This window comes from Stenella coeruleoalba, assembly GCF_951394435.1.
Source record: "Stenella coeruleoalba genome assembly, chromosome: 3".
NCBI lineage: Eukaryota > Metazoa > Chordata > Mammalia > Artiodactyla > Delphinidae > Stenella > Stenella coeruleoalba.
Window position 1 is genome coordinate 136,307,944 of NC_137148.1, and position 18,380 is coordinate 136,326,323.

General features: G+C 39.4%; 1 protein-coding gene across 1 annotated transcript in view; it reads left to right on the top strand.

Moving 5' to 3' along the window:
- Nucleotides 1-18,380, top strand: part of TTC1 (tetratricopeptide repeat domain 1) — a 53,233-nt gene that overhangs the window by 16,859 nt on the left and 17,994 nt on the right. Inside the window, exons 3-4 of the mRNA XM_079918138.1 lie at nucleotides 15,378-15,438; nucleotides 16,671-16,783. Of these exons, the coding sequence (XP_079774264.1) occupies nucleotides 15,378-15,438; nucleotides 16,671-16,783 (174 nt within the window). The remainder of the gene's footprint in view (nucleotides 1-15,377; nucleotides 15,439-16,670; nucleotides 16,784-18,380) is intronic.

Genomic DNA, 18,380 nt, shown 5'->3' on the forward strand with positions numbered 1-18,380 from the left:
ATAGAACCTTTGATGTATTTACCATTTCTAATTATCTTCATTTCTTCATGAAAATTTACCATCTCCTTTCAGTCCAAAGGACTTCTTTAGTATGTCTTGTAAGGCAGATATGGTAGCAGCAAATTCTCTGTCTCTATCTGTGAATGTCTTTATTTTGCTTTTGTTTTGAGGTATGGTCTTGCTAAATATCTAATTGTTGATTGACAGTCTTTTTTCTTTTACCATTTTGAATGTGTCGTTATGCTGCCTCTGGCCTTCATTGTTTTTGGTAAGAAATCAGGTATTAATAGTTTTGCTGTTCCCCTATACCTGGTAAGTTGTTTCTAATTTCATTGTGTTCAGATTTTCTCTTTGTCTTTGAATAATTTGACTCTGGTGTCTCTAGATACGGATCTACATACTTGGGGTTTGCTGAGCTTCTTGGATCTTTAGATAACATTTTTCACCACGGTTTTGAGATTTTCAGTCATTGTTTTTCAAATATCTGTTCTGTATCTCTTTTTATGGGACTCTTATCACATATATTAATGAAGGGTCTGTTCATTTTTTTCCATCTTTTTTTCTGCCTTTAGTTCTTCACACTGGATGTCTGTTGCTCTAACTTCAAGTTTACTGATTTCTCATGCCAATTCAAATCTGTTGAGCCCATCTGTGAATTTTTTATTTCAGTTATTGAACTTTTCGTCTTTGTTTTCTTGTTCTGTTTTTTAAAAATAATTTCTGTCCCTTTTTCATGATTCTCTTTTTTAATCGTCATCATGCTCATTTAAGTCTTTAAACACATTCCTTTTAGTTTTTCAACAAATTGTTTATAGCTGCTTTATTTTATAACATCAGCATCTTAATTTTTTAAAATTTTTATGGAGTTTAGTTGATTTACAATGTTGTGTTAGTTTCAGGTGTACAGCAAAGTGAATCAGTTATTTATTTATTTATATATATATATATATATATATATATATATATATCTCCATTCTTTTTCAGATTCTTTTCCCATATAGGTCACCACAGAATATTGAGTAGAGTACCCTGTGCTATACAGTCAGTCCTATTTTATATATAGTAGTGTGTATATGTTAACCCCAAACTCCTAATTTATCCCTTCCTACCCCCTTTTTCCCTTTGGTAATCATAAGTTTGATTTCTGTGTCTATGAATCTGTTTCTGTTTTGTAAATAGGTTCATTTGTATCATTCTTTATTAGATTTCACATATAAGTGATATCATATGATACTTGTCTTTCTCTGACTTCACTTAGTATGGCTATCTGTATGTCTTCTTTGGAGAAATGTCTATTTATATATTCCACCCATTTTTTGATTGGGTTGTTTGGGGTTTTTTTGATAGTGAGCTGCATAAGTTGTTTGTATATTTTGGAGATAAATCCCTTGTCGGTCACATTGATTGCAAATATTTTCTCCCATTCTGTGGGTTGTCTTTTCATTTTGTTTATGGTTTCCTTTGCTATGCAAAAGCTTTTAAGTTTCATTAGGTCCCATTTGTTGTATTTTTGTTTTTATTTTCATTCCTCTAGGAGGTGGATCAAAAAAGATCTTGCTGAGATTTGTGTCAAAGAGTGTTCTGCCTGTGTTTTCCTCTAAGAGTTTTATAGTGTCTGGCCTTACATTTAGGTCTTTAATCCATTTTGAGTTTATTTCTGTGTATGGTGTTAGGGAGTGTTCTAATTTCATTCTTTTATATGTAGCTGTCCAGCTTTCCCAGCACCACTTATTGAAGAGACTGTCTTTTCTCCATTGTATATCCTTGCCTCCTTTGTCATAGATTAGTTTACCATAGGTGCGTGGGTTTATCTCTGGGCTTTCTGTCTTGTTCCATTGATTTGTGTTTCTTTTTCTGTGCCAGTGCCATACTGTCTTGATTACTGTAGCTTTGTAGTATAGTCTGAAGTCAGGGAGTCTGATTCCTCCAGCTCGGTTTTTTTCCCTCAAGACTGCTTTGGCTATTCAGGGTCTTTTGTGTCTCCATACAAATTTTAAGATTTTTTGTTCTAGTTACATAAAAAATGCCATTGGTAATTTGATAGGGATTGTACTGAATCTGTAGATTGCTTTGGGTAGTATAGTCATTTTCACAATATTGATTCTTCCAATCCAAGAACATGGCATATCTCTCCATCTGTTGGTATCATCTTTAATTTCTTTCATCAGTGTTTTCTGCATACAGGTCTTTTGTCTCCCTAGGTAGGTTTACTCCTAAGTATTTTAATCTTTTTGTTGCAATGATAAATGGGAGTGTTTCCTTCATTTCTCTTTCAGATTTTTCATCATTAGTGTATAGGAAGCAAGAGATTTCTGTGCCTTAATTTTGTATTCTGCAACTTTACCAAATTCACTGATTAGCTCTAGTAGTTTTCTGGTGGCATCTTTAGGATTCTCTATGTATAGTATCATGTCATCTGCAAAGAGTGACAGTTTTACTTCTTCTTTTCCAATTTGTATTCTTTTATTTCTTTTTCTTCTCTGGTTGCTGTGGCTAGGACTTCCAAAACTATGTTGAATAATAGTGGTGAGAGTGGACTTCCTTGTCTTGTTCCTGATCTTAGAGGAAATGCTTTCAGTTTTTCACCATTGCGAATGATGTTTGCTGTGGGTTTGTCGTATATGACCTTTATTATGTTGAGGTAGGTTCCCTCTATGCCCACTTTCTGGAGAGTTTTTATCATAAATGGGTGTTGAATTTTGTCAAAAGCCTTTTCTGCATCTATTGAGATGATCATATGGTTTTTATTCTTCAATTGATTAATGTGGTGTATCACATTGATTGATTTGCGTATATTGAAGTATCCTTGGATCCCTGGGGTAAATCCCACATGATCATGGTGTATGATCCTTTTAATGTGTTGTTGGATTCTGTTTGCTAGTATTTTGTTGAGGATTTTTGCATCTATATTCATCAGTGATATTAGTCTGTAATTTTCTTTTTTTGTAGTATCTTTGTCTGGTTTTGTTATCAGGGTGATGGTGGCCTCATAGAATGAGTTTTGGAGTGTTCCTTCCTCTGCAGTTTTTTGGAAGAGTTTGAGAAGGTTGGATGTTAGCTCTTCTCTAAATGTTTGATAGAATTCACCTGTGAAGCCATCTGGTCCTGGATTTTTGTTTGTTACAAGATTTTTAATCACAATTTCCGTTTCATTACTTATGATTGTTCTGTTCATATTTTCTATTTCTTCCTGGTTCAGTCTTGGAAGGTGATACCTTTCTACGAATTTGTCCATTTCTTCCAGGTTGTCCATTTTATTGGCATAGAGTGCTTGTAGTAGTCTCTTAGGATGCTTTGTATTTCTGTGGTGTCTGTTGTAACTTCTCCTTTTTCACCTGATTTTATTGATTTGAGTCCTCTCCCTCTTTTTCTTGATGAGTCTGGCTAATGGTTTATCAATTTTGTTTATCTTCTCAAAGAACCAGCTTTTAGTTTTATTGACCTTTGCTATTGTTTTCTTTGTATCTATTTCACTTATTTCTGCTCTGATGTTTATGATTTCTTTCCTTCTGCTAACTTTGGGTTTTGTTTATTCTTCTTTCTCTAGTTCCTTTAGGTGTAAGGTTAGGTTGTTTATTTGAGATTTTTCTTGTTTCTTGAGGTAGGCTTGTATAGCTATAAACTTCCCTCTTGGAACTGCTTTTGCTGCGTCCCATAGGTTTAGATCGTCATGTTTTCATTGCCATTTGTCTCTAGGTATTTTTTGATTTCCTCTTTGATTTCTTCAGTGATCTCTTGGTTATTTACTAACGTATTGTTTAGTCTCCATGTGTTTGTGTTTTTTACGTTTTTTTCCCTGTAATTCATTTCTAATCTCATAGTGTTGTGTTCAGAAAAGATGCTTGATATGATTTAAATTTACTGAGGCTTGATTTGTGACCCAAGATGTGATCTATCCTGGCGAATGTTCCATGCGCACTTGAGAAGGAAGTGTAATCTGCTGTTTTTGGATGGAATGTCCTATAAATATCAATTAAATCTATCTGGTCTATTGTGTCAATTAAAGCTTCTGTTTCCTTATTTATTTTCATTTTGATGATCTGTCCATTGGTGTAAGTGAGGTGTTAAATTGTTGATTGCCTCTTTTACAGCTGTTAGCAGTTGCCTTATGTATTGAGGTGCTCCTATGTTGGGTGCATATATATTTATAATTGTTCTATCTTCTTTTTGATTGATCCCTTGATCATTGTATAGTATCCTTCCTTGTCTCTTGTAACATTCTTTATTTTAAAGTCTATTTTATCTGATATGAGTATTGCTACTCCAGCTTTCTTTTGATTTCCATTTGCATGGAATATATTTTTCCATCCCATCACTTTCAGTCTGTATGTGTCCCTAGGTCTGAAGTGGGTCTCTTGTAGACAGCATGTATATGGATATTGGGTCTTGTTTTTTGTATCCATTCAGCAAGCCTGTGTCTTTTGGATGGAGCATTTAATCCATTCACGATTAAGGTAATTATTGATATGTATGTTCCTATTACCATTTCCTTAATTTTAGGGGTTTGTTTTGTAGGTCCTTTTCTTCTCTTGTGTTTCCCACTTAGAGAAGTTCCTTTAGCATTTGTTGTAGAGCTGGTTTGGTGGTGCTGAATTCTCTTAGCTTTTGCTTGTCTGTAAAGCTTCTGATTTCTCCATCGAATCTGAATGAGATCCTTGCCGGGTAGAGTAATCTTGGTTTGTAGGTTCTTCCCTTTCATCACTTTAAGTATATTATGCCACTCCCTTCTGGCTTGTGGAGTTTCTGCTGAGAAATCAGCTGTTAACCTTATGGGAGTTCCATTGTATGTTATTTGTCATTTTTCCCTTGCTGCTTTCAATAATTTTTCTTTGTCTTTAATTTTTGCCAATTTGATAACTGTGTGTTTTGGTGTGTTTCTCTTTGGGTTTATCCTGTATGGAACTCTTTGTGCTTCCTGGACTTGGGTGGCTATTTCCTTTCTCATGTTCGAGAAGTTTTTGACTATAATCTCTTCAAATATTTTCTCGGGTCCTTTCTTTCTCTCTTCTCCTTCCTGGACTCCTGTAATGTGAATGTTGTTGCATTTAATGTTGTCCCAGAGGTCTCTTAGGCTGTCTTCATTTCTTTTCATTCATTTTTCTTTATTCTGTTCTGCAGCATTGAATTCCACCTTTCTGTCTTCCAGGTCACTTATCTGTTCTTCTGCCTCAGTTATTCTGCTGTTGATTCCTTCTAGTGTAGTTTTTATTTCAGTTATTGTATTGTTCATCTCTGTTTGTTTGCTCTTTAGTTCTTCTAGTTCCTTGTTAAACATTTCTTGTAGATTCTCCGTCTGTGCCTCCGTTTTTTTTCCGAGATTTCGGATCATCTTTACTATCATTACTCTGATTTCCTTTCCAGATAGATTGCCTGTCTCCTCTTCATTTAGTTGATCCTGTCAGTTTTTATATTGTTCCTTTGCCTGAAACATATTCGTCTGTCATGTCATTTGGTCTGAATTTCTGTGTTTGTGGTCTTCTTTCCACAGGGTGCAGGATAGTAGTTCCTCTTGCTTCTGGTGACTGCGCCCTGGTGGGCTAAGCTGGATCTTGTCCCTCTGTTGGGCAGGGCCGTGTGAAGGGGTGTGTTTTGAGGTGGCTGGGAGCAGCCTGTCTGATGATGGGTGGGACTGTGTTCCTATTCCTGCTGGTTGTTTGGCCTGAGGCATCCCAGCACTGGAACCTGCAGGCTATTGGGTGGGGCCACCAATCAATATTCCCTGCTTTGTGCTGTGTCCCAGCGCTTGTGAGACCTTGTGTGCACCCTCCAAGAGCTCCTGGCCCTGTGGAGCTCCTGCGCTCAAGCCCCACTGGCGTTCAATGCCAAATGCCATGGAGTTCTTCCTCCTGGTGCCAGACCCTCAGACTGTCTTAGAGGGCTGTTTTTATGTGGGAGCATCCCTGTGTAGCCTGTGTGGGTTTAATATTTTTTGGTGCAAGGGCTTTTTTTTGTATGAATGTCTGCCACCTCTTTCCTCAGTGTATGCTGGCTATTATCCCCTTGATAGGAGGTGTGACTGATGTTGTGGTGGCCAGCGCCTGCACTGGATATTGAGCAGGGCCTCCCCTTGGCTCTGTGGTTGTCACTGCCCTGTCAGGGGCAGGGTCTGCTATCCATTTGTTGAAGTAGAAGCCCCCAGATCCATTTCTGAGGTGTGTTTCTGATCTGTGGTGCAAGATAGGCAGGATTGGAGCACTCCCATTGGGAGAGAAGCCACTGAGTATTCCTCCTCTGGAGCTGTTCACCTGTGAGTGTGCTCTGCTGCGTCACCCTTCACCAGTTGTGCGCACTCACAAATTACCCTGTTGTTGGCACTGCTCTCGGCCTCGCCTTAACTGTGGGTATGCTGGCAATTGGCTCTGGTGTCTCTGAGGCATTGTTTTCACCAGGACACCCGCAGAGATCCACTGAAGTCAGGTCATAGGACTGCAGTAATCGTGCACCTGGACCCTCTGTGGGAGCTATGGAAGCAGCCCAGACTCTGGCCTGGCCCAACCCCTTGTGTGTATGTGCCCACAAAGCCCATGGCTGCTAGAGCTAGATGTGGCTCAGCTGCAGGAGCCCTCGTCTGTTTGGATGTTCTGCAGGCGCTGAATTTACAAAGCTGGCAGCGGGAGATATAAATCCATGGTTCACACAGCCGTGAGGAGAGATTTCAGCTCTTCTTTCTTAGTTGCACGGCCTCTGGGGCTCAGCTGTGGTTTCAGCCCCACCTCTGCGTGTGGGCTACCCACCCACCTGCATCTGCTCTTGAGGCTGCCCCGGGGCACATGAGCCTGCCCAGGCGGGAGGGGGCCAAGGTGGCAACCAGGGCAGCAAGTCCACCCAAGTGGGAGCCCCTCCTAGTGCCTGTGGAGGCAGGGGCCGGTGCATGGGGAAAGGCTGCAGTGGCAGCCCCACCCTTGATGCACCACTCAGCCATGGAGCTGCATCTCTGTGGCGGCCCAGGTTTCTTCCACAAACATTCCACGTTGCGGAGCTCCTCAGTCCCATCCCTTCAGGCTGTCTCTTCGCAGCCAACAGCAGTCCTCTACCTGGGTCTGCTCTCCAGACCCCACATTCTAGCACTCAGCCCCCATCTGCACCAGCAGACACATGTCTCAGCCTGGGGAGCTCAGGGCTTTGGCATGCACCGTCTGTGTAGATCTCACTCTGTCCTACCTGCCACAGACCGGTTGCTGGGCTCTACCTCCAAGCCCCCAAAGCTCCCCTTCTGTCCCAGCTGATCTCCCCACTGGTGAGGGGGCTTCCCCAGATGATCTGTATATACTCATGTTTCTGTTGACTGCTTGTTTCCCCGATTGTGGGTCAAACTTTCTTGCCTCTTTGCATGTCTTACAATTTTTTTTTTGTTGAATCTGGGCATTTTAAGTAATATTGGAGCAACTCTAAAGTCTGACCTTCCCCCACCCCCCAATTATTTTTGTTGTTGCTATTTTGCCTGTCTGCTTATTTGTTTAGTAATTTACCTGGACTTAGCTGTGTGATTCATTTCCTCTGGGATGTGTGGCCACTGATGGCTCTGCTCAGTTGGTTTTTGGTTTTGTTCCTGTTTTTATTTTTAAGTCTGGCTTTCTTGAGGTTGCTTCTGTTTCCACACAGTTTAGTGGCCATGCAGTACTGGTCAGAGATTATGTTCAAACATGTCAAATCGATACGGCTTCCACCTGCTGTCATTGGATCTATGTGTGGATTTAGAAGTGTGTTCTAAGTTCAGATAGTTTTCAGGTCTGCCCCATTGGACCCTCTTGCATTTCCTCAGCACATGTGCACAGGCTTCTAATAGAACAAGGATGCATGAATAGTTTCAGCCCTCTCCATCCTTCTCAAGTGTGCACACCAACTCCAGTCAGCCAGGATATTTGAAGAGCTTGTCAAGTGCCTCTATGACTGTCTCTTTGTATCTTGTTACATTTGTCTGACCCATGGGTCCCTTATTTGCCCAACCAGGACTGCTACCACAGATTAGTAGAACCCCTGGCCTTCCCTGTTTGCTAGCCACTCAGATTGCAACACCACTGGGCATGGATTATTTCACCTTCTTTGAATCAAGTCAGTGAAACTGCTGGTTATTCACAACCTACCTTGCGGTGTTAGAATTACCACATTGAATGATGGGAGGAAAAAGGGGAGCAGTCTCTAGCAAGTATGCCACAGATTTTCATTGTTATTTCCTAAATGAGTTTTTCCTAAAATAAATGTTACTCACTTTGTTGTTAATCCTGTAATCAATTTCCAGGACACTGAAATGGTTGTTTTTTATCTTTCTGTCCAGTTTTGTAGTTGCTTTTGGGTTAGAGGGTTTGTAAACCTCCTCATTTAGACACATCAGAAGTCCCACCTAGGGACTTCCCTGGTGGCACAGTGATTAAGAATCTGCCTGCCAATGCAGGGAACACGGGTTCAATCCCTGGTCCCTAGGCATGCGGGAAGATCCCACATGACACAGAGCAACTAAGCCCATGCACCACAACTCCTGAGCCCGTGCTCCACAACTGCTGAAGCCCGCGTGCCTAGAGCCCGTGCACCGCAACCAAGAGTAGCCCCCGCTCGCTGCAACCAGAGAAAGCCGCACACAGCAACGAAGACCCAACACAAGCAAAAAATTTTTTTAATTAAAAAAAAAAAAATCGTGTCTTTATAAAAAAAAAAAGTCCCACCTAGTATTGAGTTTTGAACTGTTTAAACATTTTACACATTCAAATGTTAAAATTAAATCAGAAAGGATAAGGAAAATTAAGCCTAAAATGGATTACAAAGAGGAACAAATTAATGTAACTATATCAAATTGATTACATGTTAACATAACTATATCAAATTGATTACATAGAGAAGATAATTCCAATAACTTTGGACATAATATTCTGACTGTATACCCTTAGTAGAATATATCCTAAAGTCGGAAAGAACTGCAATGAAGTCTTGAACTTTACGTAGTAGGTTATAGGTAGTGATAATCATATAGTAATTTTGAACATTTTTGTTTATTTTAGGATAGAGCAAATGAGTAAATATATTGCTGTTACTGGGAACTAGAGTTTTCACTGTGGGAGTTGGTGTGGTATTCACTTACTTGAATACATACATAGAAGATTTCACTTGTATGTATTCTCTGACTCCTGGGATTTTTGTTTTATTTAAGATGTATTTTCATGGGTATCTTCACTGAGAGGGCCTAAAAGCAGTGACTCTCTAGTAACACCTAGATCTTGGTTTCTAAGTGCCATTCCCCACTAAAAGAATCCAGGACTCCTTGGAGAAATGGCTGATTCCAGGTATGAGGAAGGCAGAGTACAAAGTATTGCACCTGGAATATAATGTACACCTGCAGCAAAGTTCACCCTTGGGGGATAGATCCAAGCAAAGGTTTACGCAGATCCTAGAAGTGGGCTAAGAAAACTTAGGTAAAAAATCTGGAGCATGGTCTAAAGGGGCCCCACGGGAGGAAGGGTGCGGTCAGAAGAGGACCTTGACGGGCCCCTCTTGCCCACGCCTAAGGAATGTACAGTGTTCTTCAACCCATGAAACCATCTGAGCATTTTATAACGTTCCAGACTTTTTGCAGTGCTTTTTTTAATTCTCTTATAATTTTTTTTTTTTTTTTTGGCTGCGTTGTGTCCTCGTTGCTGCTTGCCACCTTTCTCTCGTTGCGGTGAGCGGGGGCTACTCTTTGTTGTGGTGCACGGGCTTCTCATTGCAGTGGCTTCTCTTGTTGAGGAGCACGGGTTCTAGGTGCACAGGCTTCCATAGTTGTGGCTTGTGGACTCTAGCACAGACTCAGTAGTTGTGGCGCACGGGCTTAGTTGCTCCGCGGCATGTGGGATCTTTCCGGAGCAGGCTTGAACCCATGTCGCCTGCATTGGCAGGCGGATTCTTAACCACTCCGCCACCAGGGAAGTCCTCTTATAATTTTTAAAAATAGCCTGTGAAGTAGAATTGAGTTGCCCAATTAGAGGCATTATGTACAGTCTACATTCAAAGGAAGATCATGTGGGGAAGGAAGTGAAAGGTAGTCCTGGGGAGGAGATATGGTTTTTGCTAGACTTTGAAAACAGGCAAATTTGGTTTGGGCAGCTGGAAGGGAAATCTAGAAGAAAAACAATGGCATTCCAAGGTGGGTAGGTAAGCAAAAGAATGGAGTGAAGAATAAGAGAGCCAGCTGTCTAGAAGAGATGACTTGTGTAGTAATGGGAGATTAGGTTGAGTAGGTTGGAATAGAAGTTTGTTGCAAGGAATAAAAGATTTCTGAATCTTTTTTTTTTTTAACCTGTAAAATATGTAGATACCTGCATGCCCATCTCTCAGAATTGTCTTGGGAAGCAGATGAGCTGAGCTAATGTATGTGACAGCAGGTGTTAAGCAATGAAATGCTATACTGGTATAAGTTATAGTGAACTTTGAGTGCCAGGCTGAAAAGTTTGCAGTTGTGGTAATAACTGTTGAAATAAACTCCATTCGTCAAGGGCATTGTCTTTTTGAGGTTTTCCTTGGCAGTTCCTGTGATGATTTACAGTGCAAGGTAATGTCACTATTTCTCCCTGAGTTTTTAGTGATGGGGAGGACTACTGAGTTAAGAGCCCTGTAAGAATGGTCCCCATTCTTATGCAAATACAATTCTAGAACAGATGTTACTGTGTGAGGTCTCTGCAATGTGTTAAAAGGCATTGTGGAGGAATGTGAGAGGGCTCCTAACCACGTTAGACGAGAACCTGGAAGATTTGCACCCAGTAATGCAGCAGGATACCAGCACTACCAGTTCACTTATGTGTGAATACTGCTGGCACTTAGCATGCTAAGTAAGACTTATACACGATGAAATCTGTCCTTGGATTCCGTAACATTACAGTGTGCGTGCCATCCTTTGGAAAAAAGAGTATGTTCCGGCAACAGAATAAATCCTAGTCTTTGTACTGGGATCAAGTTAGTCTCCTGGCACAGCTGGGAGATAGTGCAGCTTTCTCTTCAAAGTGCTATTTTTAGCTGTTGCCAAGGAGATATTCAGCATGATATTGATACTTGAATTAATCCTCAATTTACACAATCTGTGGAAGCAGCAGCTCTTTTTCCAGGGTTTACTGCTTAATGGGTCACTGAGTTGTGATTTATCAAGACGAAAAAATAAAATTCCTTCCTTAGAATAATTGGCCTCTGAAATACGTTCTGGAGCTCACCTCTTGGCCAGTTCAACTTTTAGGCCTAGTTATAAAGACACCGTGAGCTTTTCTCAGGCTGCCTGCTCAGGCTGCCCCTTATCAATAATTCCTTCTGGGTGTACCTTGGATCTAGGCTTTTCTCATTGAAATGTTAATGTTCTAAATTTACCAAATAATGATTAAGCTCTTAAAACACACACACACAGGCACACACGCACGCATGCATGCACACAGGCACATGCATGCGAGCTTCACAAGAGCCTGATCTGGCCGTCTGAAAGACTCATCTGTGTTCATAGAACATTCCTGATAAGTTGGCACTGGATAACAGATTATAGACCAGAAAGTAGCTTGAAATTAGAGTTAAAATAGATTGAAATTGTTAATGTATGGACATTAAACTCTAATAACTTGATGAGTTGCCCTTCTCTAAAGAATTTTTTTGATATAACTGTTTTTTTAAATATATTCCAGACCTTTAAGACCTGTAATGCATTTATTCATGTGATCCTATAATTTTTTCTTTTTACTTATTAACATGCTACCTTGCATTAATATATTTTCTAATGTGAAAACAACTTTTCATTGTTACAACTTTATTAGCCAGTGATACATGGGTGTGTGTGTGGTTTTGAGTGAATTTAAAATTGATCGCATGAATTCCCTAATATTTATAGGGTTTTGATTTTACCCTAATTGAAATTGTTTTAGAATTCAAAAATTTTTTTAGTTTTTCTTAAACCCCTTCACCCATTCTCCCACCCCCACCCCACCCCCACCCCCCAGCCCCAACCTATGAGCCTGGTGTTTTTTGTTTTGTTGTTTTGTTTAGATTCCACATATAAGAGAGATCATGTGGTGCTTGTTTTTCTCTTGACTGATTTATTTCATTTAGCATAATGCCCTCTAGGTTCATCCATGTTGTCACAAATATGAAGAGTTCATTCTCTTTTATGGCTAAATAATATTCTGGTGTGTGTGTGTGTATGTGTGTGTGTGTGTGTGTGTGTGTGTGTGTGTGTAACACCACAGTTTCTTTATCCATTCATCCATTGACGGCCATTTAGGTTGTTTCCATATCTTGGTTATTATAAACAATGCTGCAGTGAACATGGGGGTGCAGATATCTTTTTGAGTTAGTATTTTCATTTTCTTCAAATAAATACCCAGAAGTGGAATTGCTGGATCATATGGTAGTTCTATTTTTAAGTTTTTAAGGAACATCCATACTGTTTTCCATAGTGGCTCTACCAATTTACATTCCCACCAACAGTGCACAAGGGATTTCTTTTCTCCACAGTCTTGCCAATGCTTGTTATTTCTTGTCTTTTTGATAATAGCCATTCTAACAGGTGTGAAGTGATATCTCATTGAGTTTTGATTTGCATTTCCTTGCTGATTAATGATGTTGAACGTCTTTTCATGTACCTGTTTGCCATGTATGTCTTCTTTGGGAAAATGTCCATTCAGATCTTCACCCACTTTTTAATAAGATTGTTTGAGGTTTTTTGCTGTTAAGTTGTATGAGTTCTTTATGTATTTTAGATATTAATGCCTTATCAGGTATATGATTTGTAAATATTTTCTTCCATTTATTTTGTTGATGTTTTCCTTTGCTGTCCAAAACTGTTTATTTTGATGCAGTCCCACTTGTTTATTTTTGCTTTTGTTGCCTTCGCTTTTGATGTCAGATTCAGAAAATCATTACCAAGACCTATGTCAAGGAGCTTACTGCCTTAGTTTTCTTCTAAGAGTATTATGGTTTCAGGTCTTACGTTGAAGTCTTTAATCCATTTTGAATTAATTTTTGTGTCTAATATAACATAAGGGTTCATTTTCATTCTTTTGCATGTGGTTGTCCAGTTTTCCCAGCACCACTTATCAAAGAGACTGTCCTCTCCTCATTGTATATTCTTGGCTCCTTTATCGTAAATTAATTGACCATGTGTGTGGGTTTATTTCTGGGCTCTCTGTTCTGTTTCATTGATCAATGTGTCTGTTTTTATGCCAATACCATACTGTTTTACTTACTATAGTTTTGTAATATAGGTTGAAATCAGGGAGCATGATGCCTCCAGCTTTGTTTTTCTTTCTCAAGATTGCTTTATCTATTTGGGGTTGAAATAACTTTTTTTTTTTTTTTTTTGAAATAACTTTTAACTGGATTTGTTATGGGGTTTTCTTGGCCTCCAGCATCAAATCCCCTTTCTCATGTAGAGGAAATTCCCCTGTGCTGTAATGATGTTGAGTGCCAGTCAATCCCCCAATTCCCTCACTCTGTTTTCTGACAGCCAAGGCATGTGACCTACGCTTGGCTCATTGGATGCTTCTGACCAAAACTTTAAATCTGGATCAGGACAAAGAAAGGGGAATGGTTAGGATTTATTGGCTGCTATTACAGTCCTATCTTGGCCAGATTCTTCCACTAAAAGACACTTACGTTTTCTTGCTTTTTGACTTAACAGAGCTGACTTGAGTCCTGCCTGTTTTCTAAGTGTGTATTTTAGGCCTCCCTTTGATTGTGTGAGCCCCACAGTAGCTTTCCAGTAATTTTTTTTTTTTTTTTTTTTTTTTTTTTTGCCTAAGATAGTCCTTTTGCTAGCATCCAAAAATCCTAACCAGTACAATAGAGGATATTATAATTCAAGCACCTCCTTCCTGGGTAGTACTAGGTAAATGTGGCCACATTTTTGTGTTTTGATTGCCATCACCACTACCCATTTTATTTTTTCCTGTATTCCCTTAGAGTAGTCCTTCTTCAGATATGTTGTATCTTAAAATGAATTATTATTGTGTCTGCTGAACATTAATAGATGTCATAAAAATTAAATTCAGTTTATACCTACCTTTTAGTTTCTTTATTGAGATTCATCAAGTGTTCTGTTTCATCCAGAGTATAGTAATAAGGTATTTGGAAAGCACCCTGGTCTCAACAGCTCATTTACAGATCTTCTCCAGAGACATAACATTTTTAGTTTAGTTCCTAATCTTAAGAGTACCAATTGTTTAGGCTCCCAGTTTGTACTGTAGATGAAAAACCCTGCTAACTTTATTTCCTCCCTTTGAAGTTTTTATTTAGTCAGAAGCTTCAAGAATGAAGGAAGAGATTTTTGGAGATTCTCTCTTTTTAAAAATGTTGTCAAAAGGTGGCAGGCAGGGCTTCCCTGGTGGCGCAGTGGTTGAGAGTCTGCCTGCTGATGCAGGGGACACGGGTTTGTGCCCCGGTCCGGGAAGATCCCACATGCCGCGGAGTGGCTGGGCCTGTGAGCCATGGCCGCTGGGCCTGTGCGTCCGGAGCCTGTGCTCCGCAACGGGAGAGGCCACAACAGCGAGAAGCCCGCGTACCGCAAAAAAAAAAAAAAGGTGGCAGGCAGACACTGCTGCCAGTTCTGCTTCTGCCGACCATATTGCTAAGATGTTCAGGGCTGAAAGCACATAGGGACTCGGCACGTGTCATCTTTGCTCTACAGAATAACATTCACTCTGCCTTTGAGTTCAAAGAGTGCTTGGCCATCTGTGTTAATTTCTGAGTTGTTAGAAGAAGCTAAGAAAAGAGAGGTTTCTCTGGGTTTCTTCAGATTTCCCTGTGTTAGCCTGCTAACTGCATACTGCCTGACCCTGCAAATAAGACTTGTCCTCCATAATGCGCTCTGGTGGCTACTGTATGTCTCCTTTATGACACAAACTGCAATTGTAGCTAAGTAAGTATTACATTATTTATTTTACAGAAAAATAATGGCTCATATTTATTGAGCCCTTATTTGCCAGTCGGTGTATTGGGAGTTTTACATAAATTATCACATTAATCCGTAAATCTATTAAAGCCTTAATTTTTAGATGAAGAAACTAGGCTCAAAACGATCTGGAACTTGTCCAGGATCGTCTACAATTAATAAGTAGCAGATCTAGAATTTGAACTTATAATGGTAAGCGTACCAGTGGGTATACTTAGTTTCATTTTTAGTAAATAGAAATTACTGTTCCGTGCAAAAGCTAGAAACATAGAAAACCTGGGTTTTATCTTTAAAACATCAAGAATTCACTTGATGATAATCCAGATGTCATGTGTTTTTTTCTGTATGTTTGAGATTTAGATAAAACTGACCCAGTTCTCAAAAGTCAAGCTGCTGCCTGTTGAATAGCATAATGTGTAATGAAAGCTGACCTTTTTGTTCATTTATCATAATATTGTGAGAATTTATGTCATTCTCTGATCTCTTTCAGAGAAGGAGAGAAGAGAGCTCTAGACTAAAGGAGGAGGGAAATGAGCAGTTTAAGAAAGGAGGTAAGATACCTATTTCAGCACTGATGCTGGGCGTCTTGACTCATTCTTTTGTAGATTCTGTGAAGAAACACCAAAGAACATTTGGAAACAATTAGCAGATCTAAACTGCTAATAATACCCTGTTGCCTCCCAACACCTTGGAATTTTGTTTTTTTACCAGGTCCAAATTATTCTCAAGTGACAGTGACCAGTTACCATGTGTCTCTAGGCACAGGCATAGTTTTTCTTTTCTGTAATCTACTGTCTATAAACCCAGAGATTAGAAGGAAAAACTCTTGAGTTTTTACTTTGGGAAACTCTAAACTGGAATGTTAAAAGGCTATTTTGCTACATTGCTGTAAAAAGATTGTCCCCGTTACTTGTGACAGTGCTGTGAATACTGGCCCAATGCATCCGGTGTGGCCGAGGGAAGGATTTTCCTTGTACTTTGGTTGCTCTTTCATGTGCCTTTTTCTGTGGATGCCTTAAGTAGAGAGATGTTCCTTCTGCGTTTCCTATATTTGCTTAGGAATAAGTGGGGTTCGTTCTTATAATTTGGGGGAACTATTTGATCTTATGATCAAATTCTATCACATCTCAGACTGTGCATGCTTTAGAAATCTAGGAGTAGTAACATCTTCCCCTAGTTACTTTTAGGTTAAAAAAATTTTTTTTCTTATATCCTGGTTTAGCAATCATCACTTCTTTTTTTCTAAGAAAACTAAAGCTTCTCTGAAAGCGTATCTCCTTGTATTTTAGTATTAAATATTTCAAACCTGAGAAAGGAGTGAGTAGGCAATTTTTCTTTTAGTACCCTGACCATAATTCTTTGTGTGGCAATGAATATATAAATTTATCACCATTTTCTCTTTTAAGGTGTTTAGTCAACTGCTGATTTTTACATTGTGCTTTTGGCTCTATAAAATGTCTCTCCAAACATTTCATGGAAGCAGTTTTAGCCGGGTTGACTCCATGAAAGCACAATGTCTTTAATGAAAATATATACATAGAATTTTTTTCTTCATTCCGGGCCATTAATCCCAGATTTCAGTCTCTTTCATCTGTCCAGTTCCCTAATCCCCTTTCAAAACTCTTTACTAAATTGATAAGCCAAATTAAAGGTGAACATATAGAGCATTCTGTTGGAGACCTTTGTCCCGTGAATGGAAAGCGATGCATTCTGAGATCTTTTGGAATACAGTGATATCAGGTATAAAATCATAACGACCTCTCATATTTTACCTTATCCTCAGATTATATAGAAGCTGAAAGTACTTACAGTCGAGCCCTTCAGATGTGTCCATCCTCCTTCCAGAAAGACAGGTCTATCCTGTTTTCAAATAGAGCTGCCGCAAGGATGAAACAGGTATGTATCTTTGACCTTTTCTTTTTAAGAAGCACATGAACTTACAGTGTTTTCATAGGATAGCTTCTCTCCAGAAACAAGCATAGGGGCTCTAAAGTTGCTGCCTCTCTTTTCCTACCCATATATTTCCCTGATTTAAAGGGCATGGGGAAGATAGAAAAAATATTTTGAAAAACTTCAGTCAGATTACTGTTCACATTCCTCATTAAAGTGGCTGAGTGAACACTTCCATGGAAGGAAGCCTGGCAAAGTTTCCGCCAAACTAGGGCAGGTTAATGAAGCAAAGAGCCTAGTGCATCTCCTAGAATAGCTACAGCTGCTTATTTTAGGCCTCTGGAACTCTAGATAAAGACCCAAAGGGACAGGAAACAGTGCTTAAAACTGAACTTCAAGATGCTTATCTCTGAGATTCTGATTTTCTGTTGAAAGTGTGGACATAGGGAGAAACGTCCAAGAGTTGGGGTGAGAGGTACGCTTAAATGCAAAGTAGGTGTCAGGGAAAGTTCAAAGGTATTTTATATTTCCAAAGGATTGAGAACCTGGTGTAACAGGGTGAATTTAGGACAGATGAGAGTGTAAATATATTTGTTTGGTATCGTGCTGGATACCAAAAGTTAGATTTGTGATTTGTCTGATATTCCTATTTAGTCAACATAGTAAATCTTGCCAGATTGAAATGATGAGAGCTTGAAAAAAACAATACCACTTGTTTAACTGTGACTACTTGTATTCCAAGCACAAAGGATAGGTTTTTTAACACACCTCTAAGCAGCTACGAAGCAGGCCCAAGACTGGGTGGAGTGGTTTTCTGTTCTTTTAGATCAGGTATCTACATCACTTTCTTTTTTGATGTTGACTGGAATTCTCTAGTGCTTCTACCAAAGTCACTTTGGATGGCCCGGGTTTTTAAAGGTGGGTGGGGGTGTGCTTGAATATTCGGACATGCAAAAAGTTTTATTTCAACCCAGACTCATACGTTTTATTATTGGATTCAGTGTCTAGGGTGAAGTTTTTTAGAGTGATTCATGTGGCATGAGAGAAGGAATCATTCTAGAGTATACAAACAAACATTTTGTATTAGGGGAAATAAAACAACTGTTTTAAGTTTATTTAAAACAACAGTCATTAATATATTTTACCATTGATCAGAATTCACACCTAATAGTTTTTACACTTAGCTGGAAAATTCTGATCTTTCACTTTTGCCTCTTGGAGACATCTAGCCACATTCTTAGACTGGAAATTGTCATTGTGAAGTGAGATCAAGGATACCTTCAGTGTCAGAGAAAACTTTGTACCATACCCATTTGGCTCCTGGGTTTTGGGATTCTTTGTTCCCACAATTGCCAAGTTACTGGCATTGCTAGTGTTAGGCTGGTATGATCAGCTGGTTCTTGAATTAGGAAAATGTATGGCCTTGCTAGTCTTCTGTCTGTCACAGCTGAGGAGAACTCAAAAGAGAGTTGCTCTGTGACTCTTTCCTGAACAAAGGATAGGTTTGTTAGTGGGGTTTTTGTTTGTTTTGTTCTTTTAACTTGCATTCCTAATATTTTTAAAAGATCCTAAAATTATAGACTTGGAGACTTTCAGAATTAAT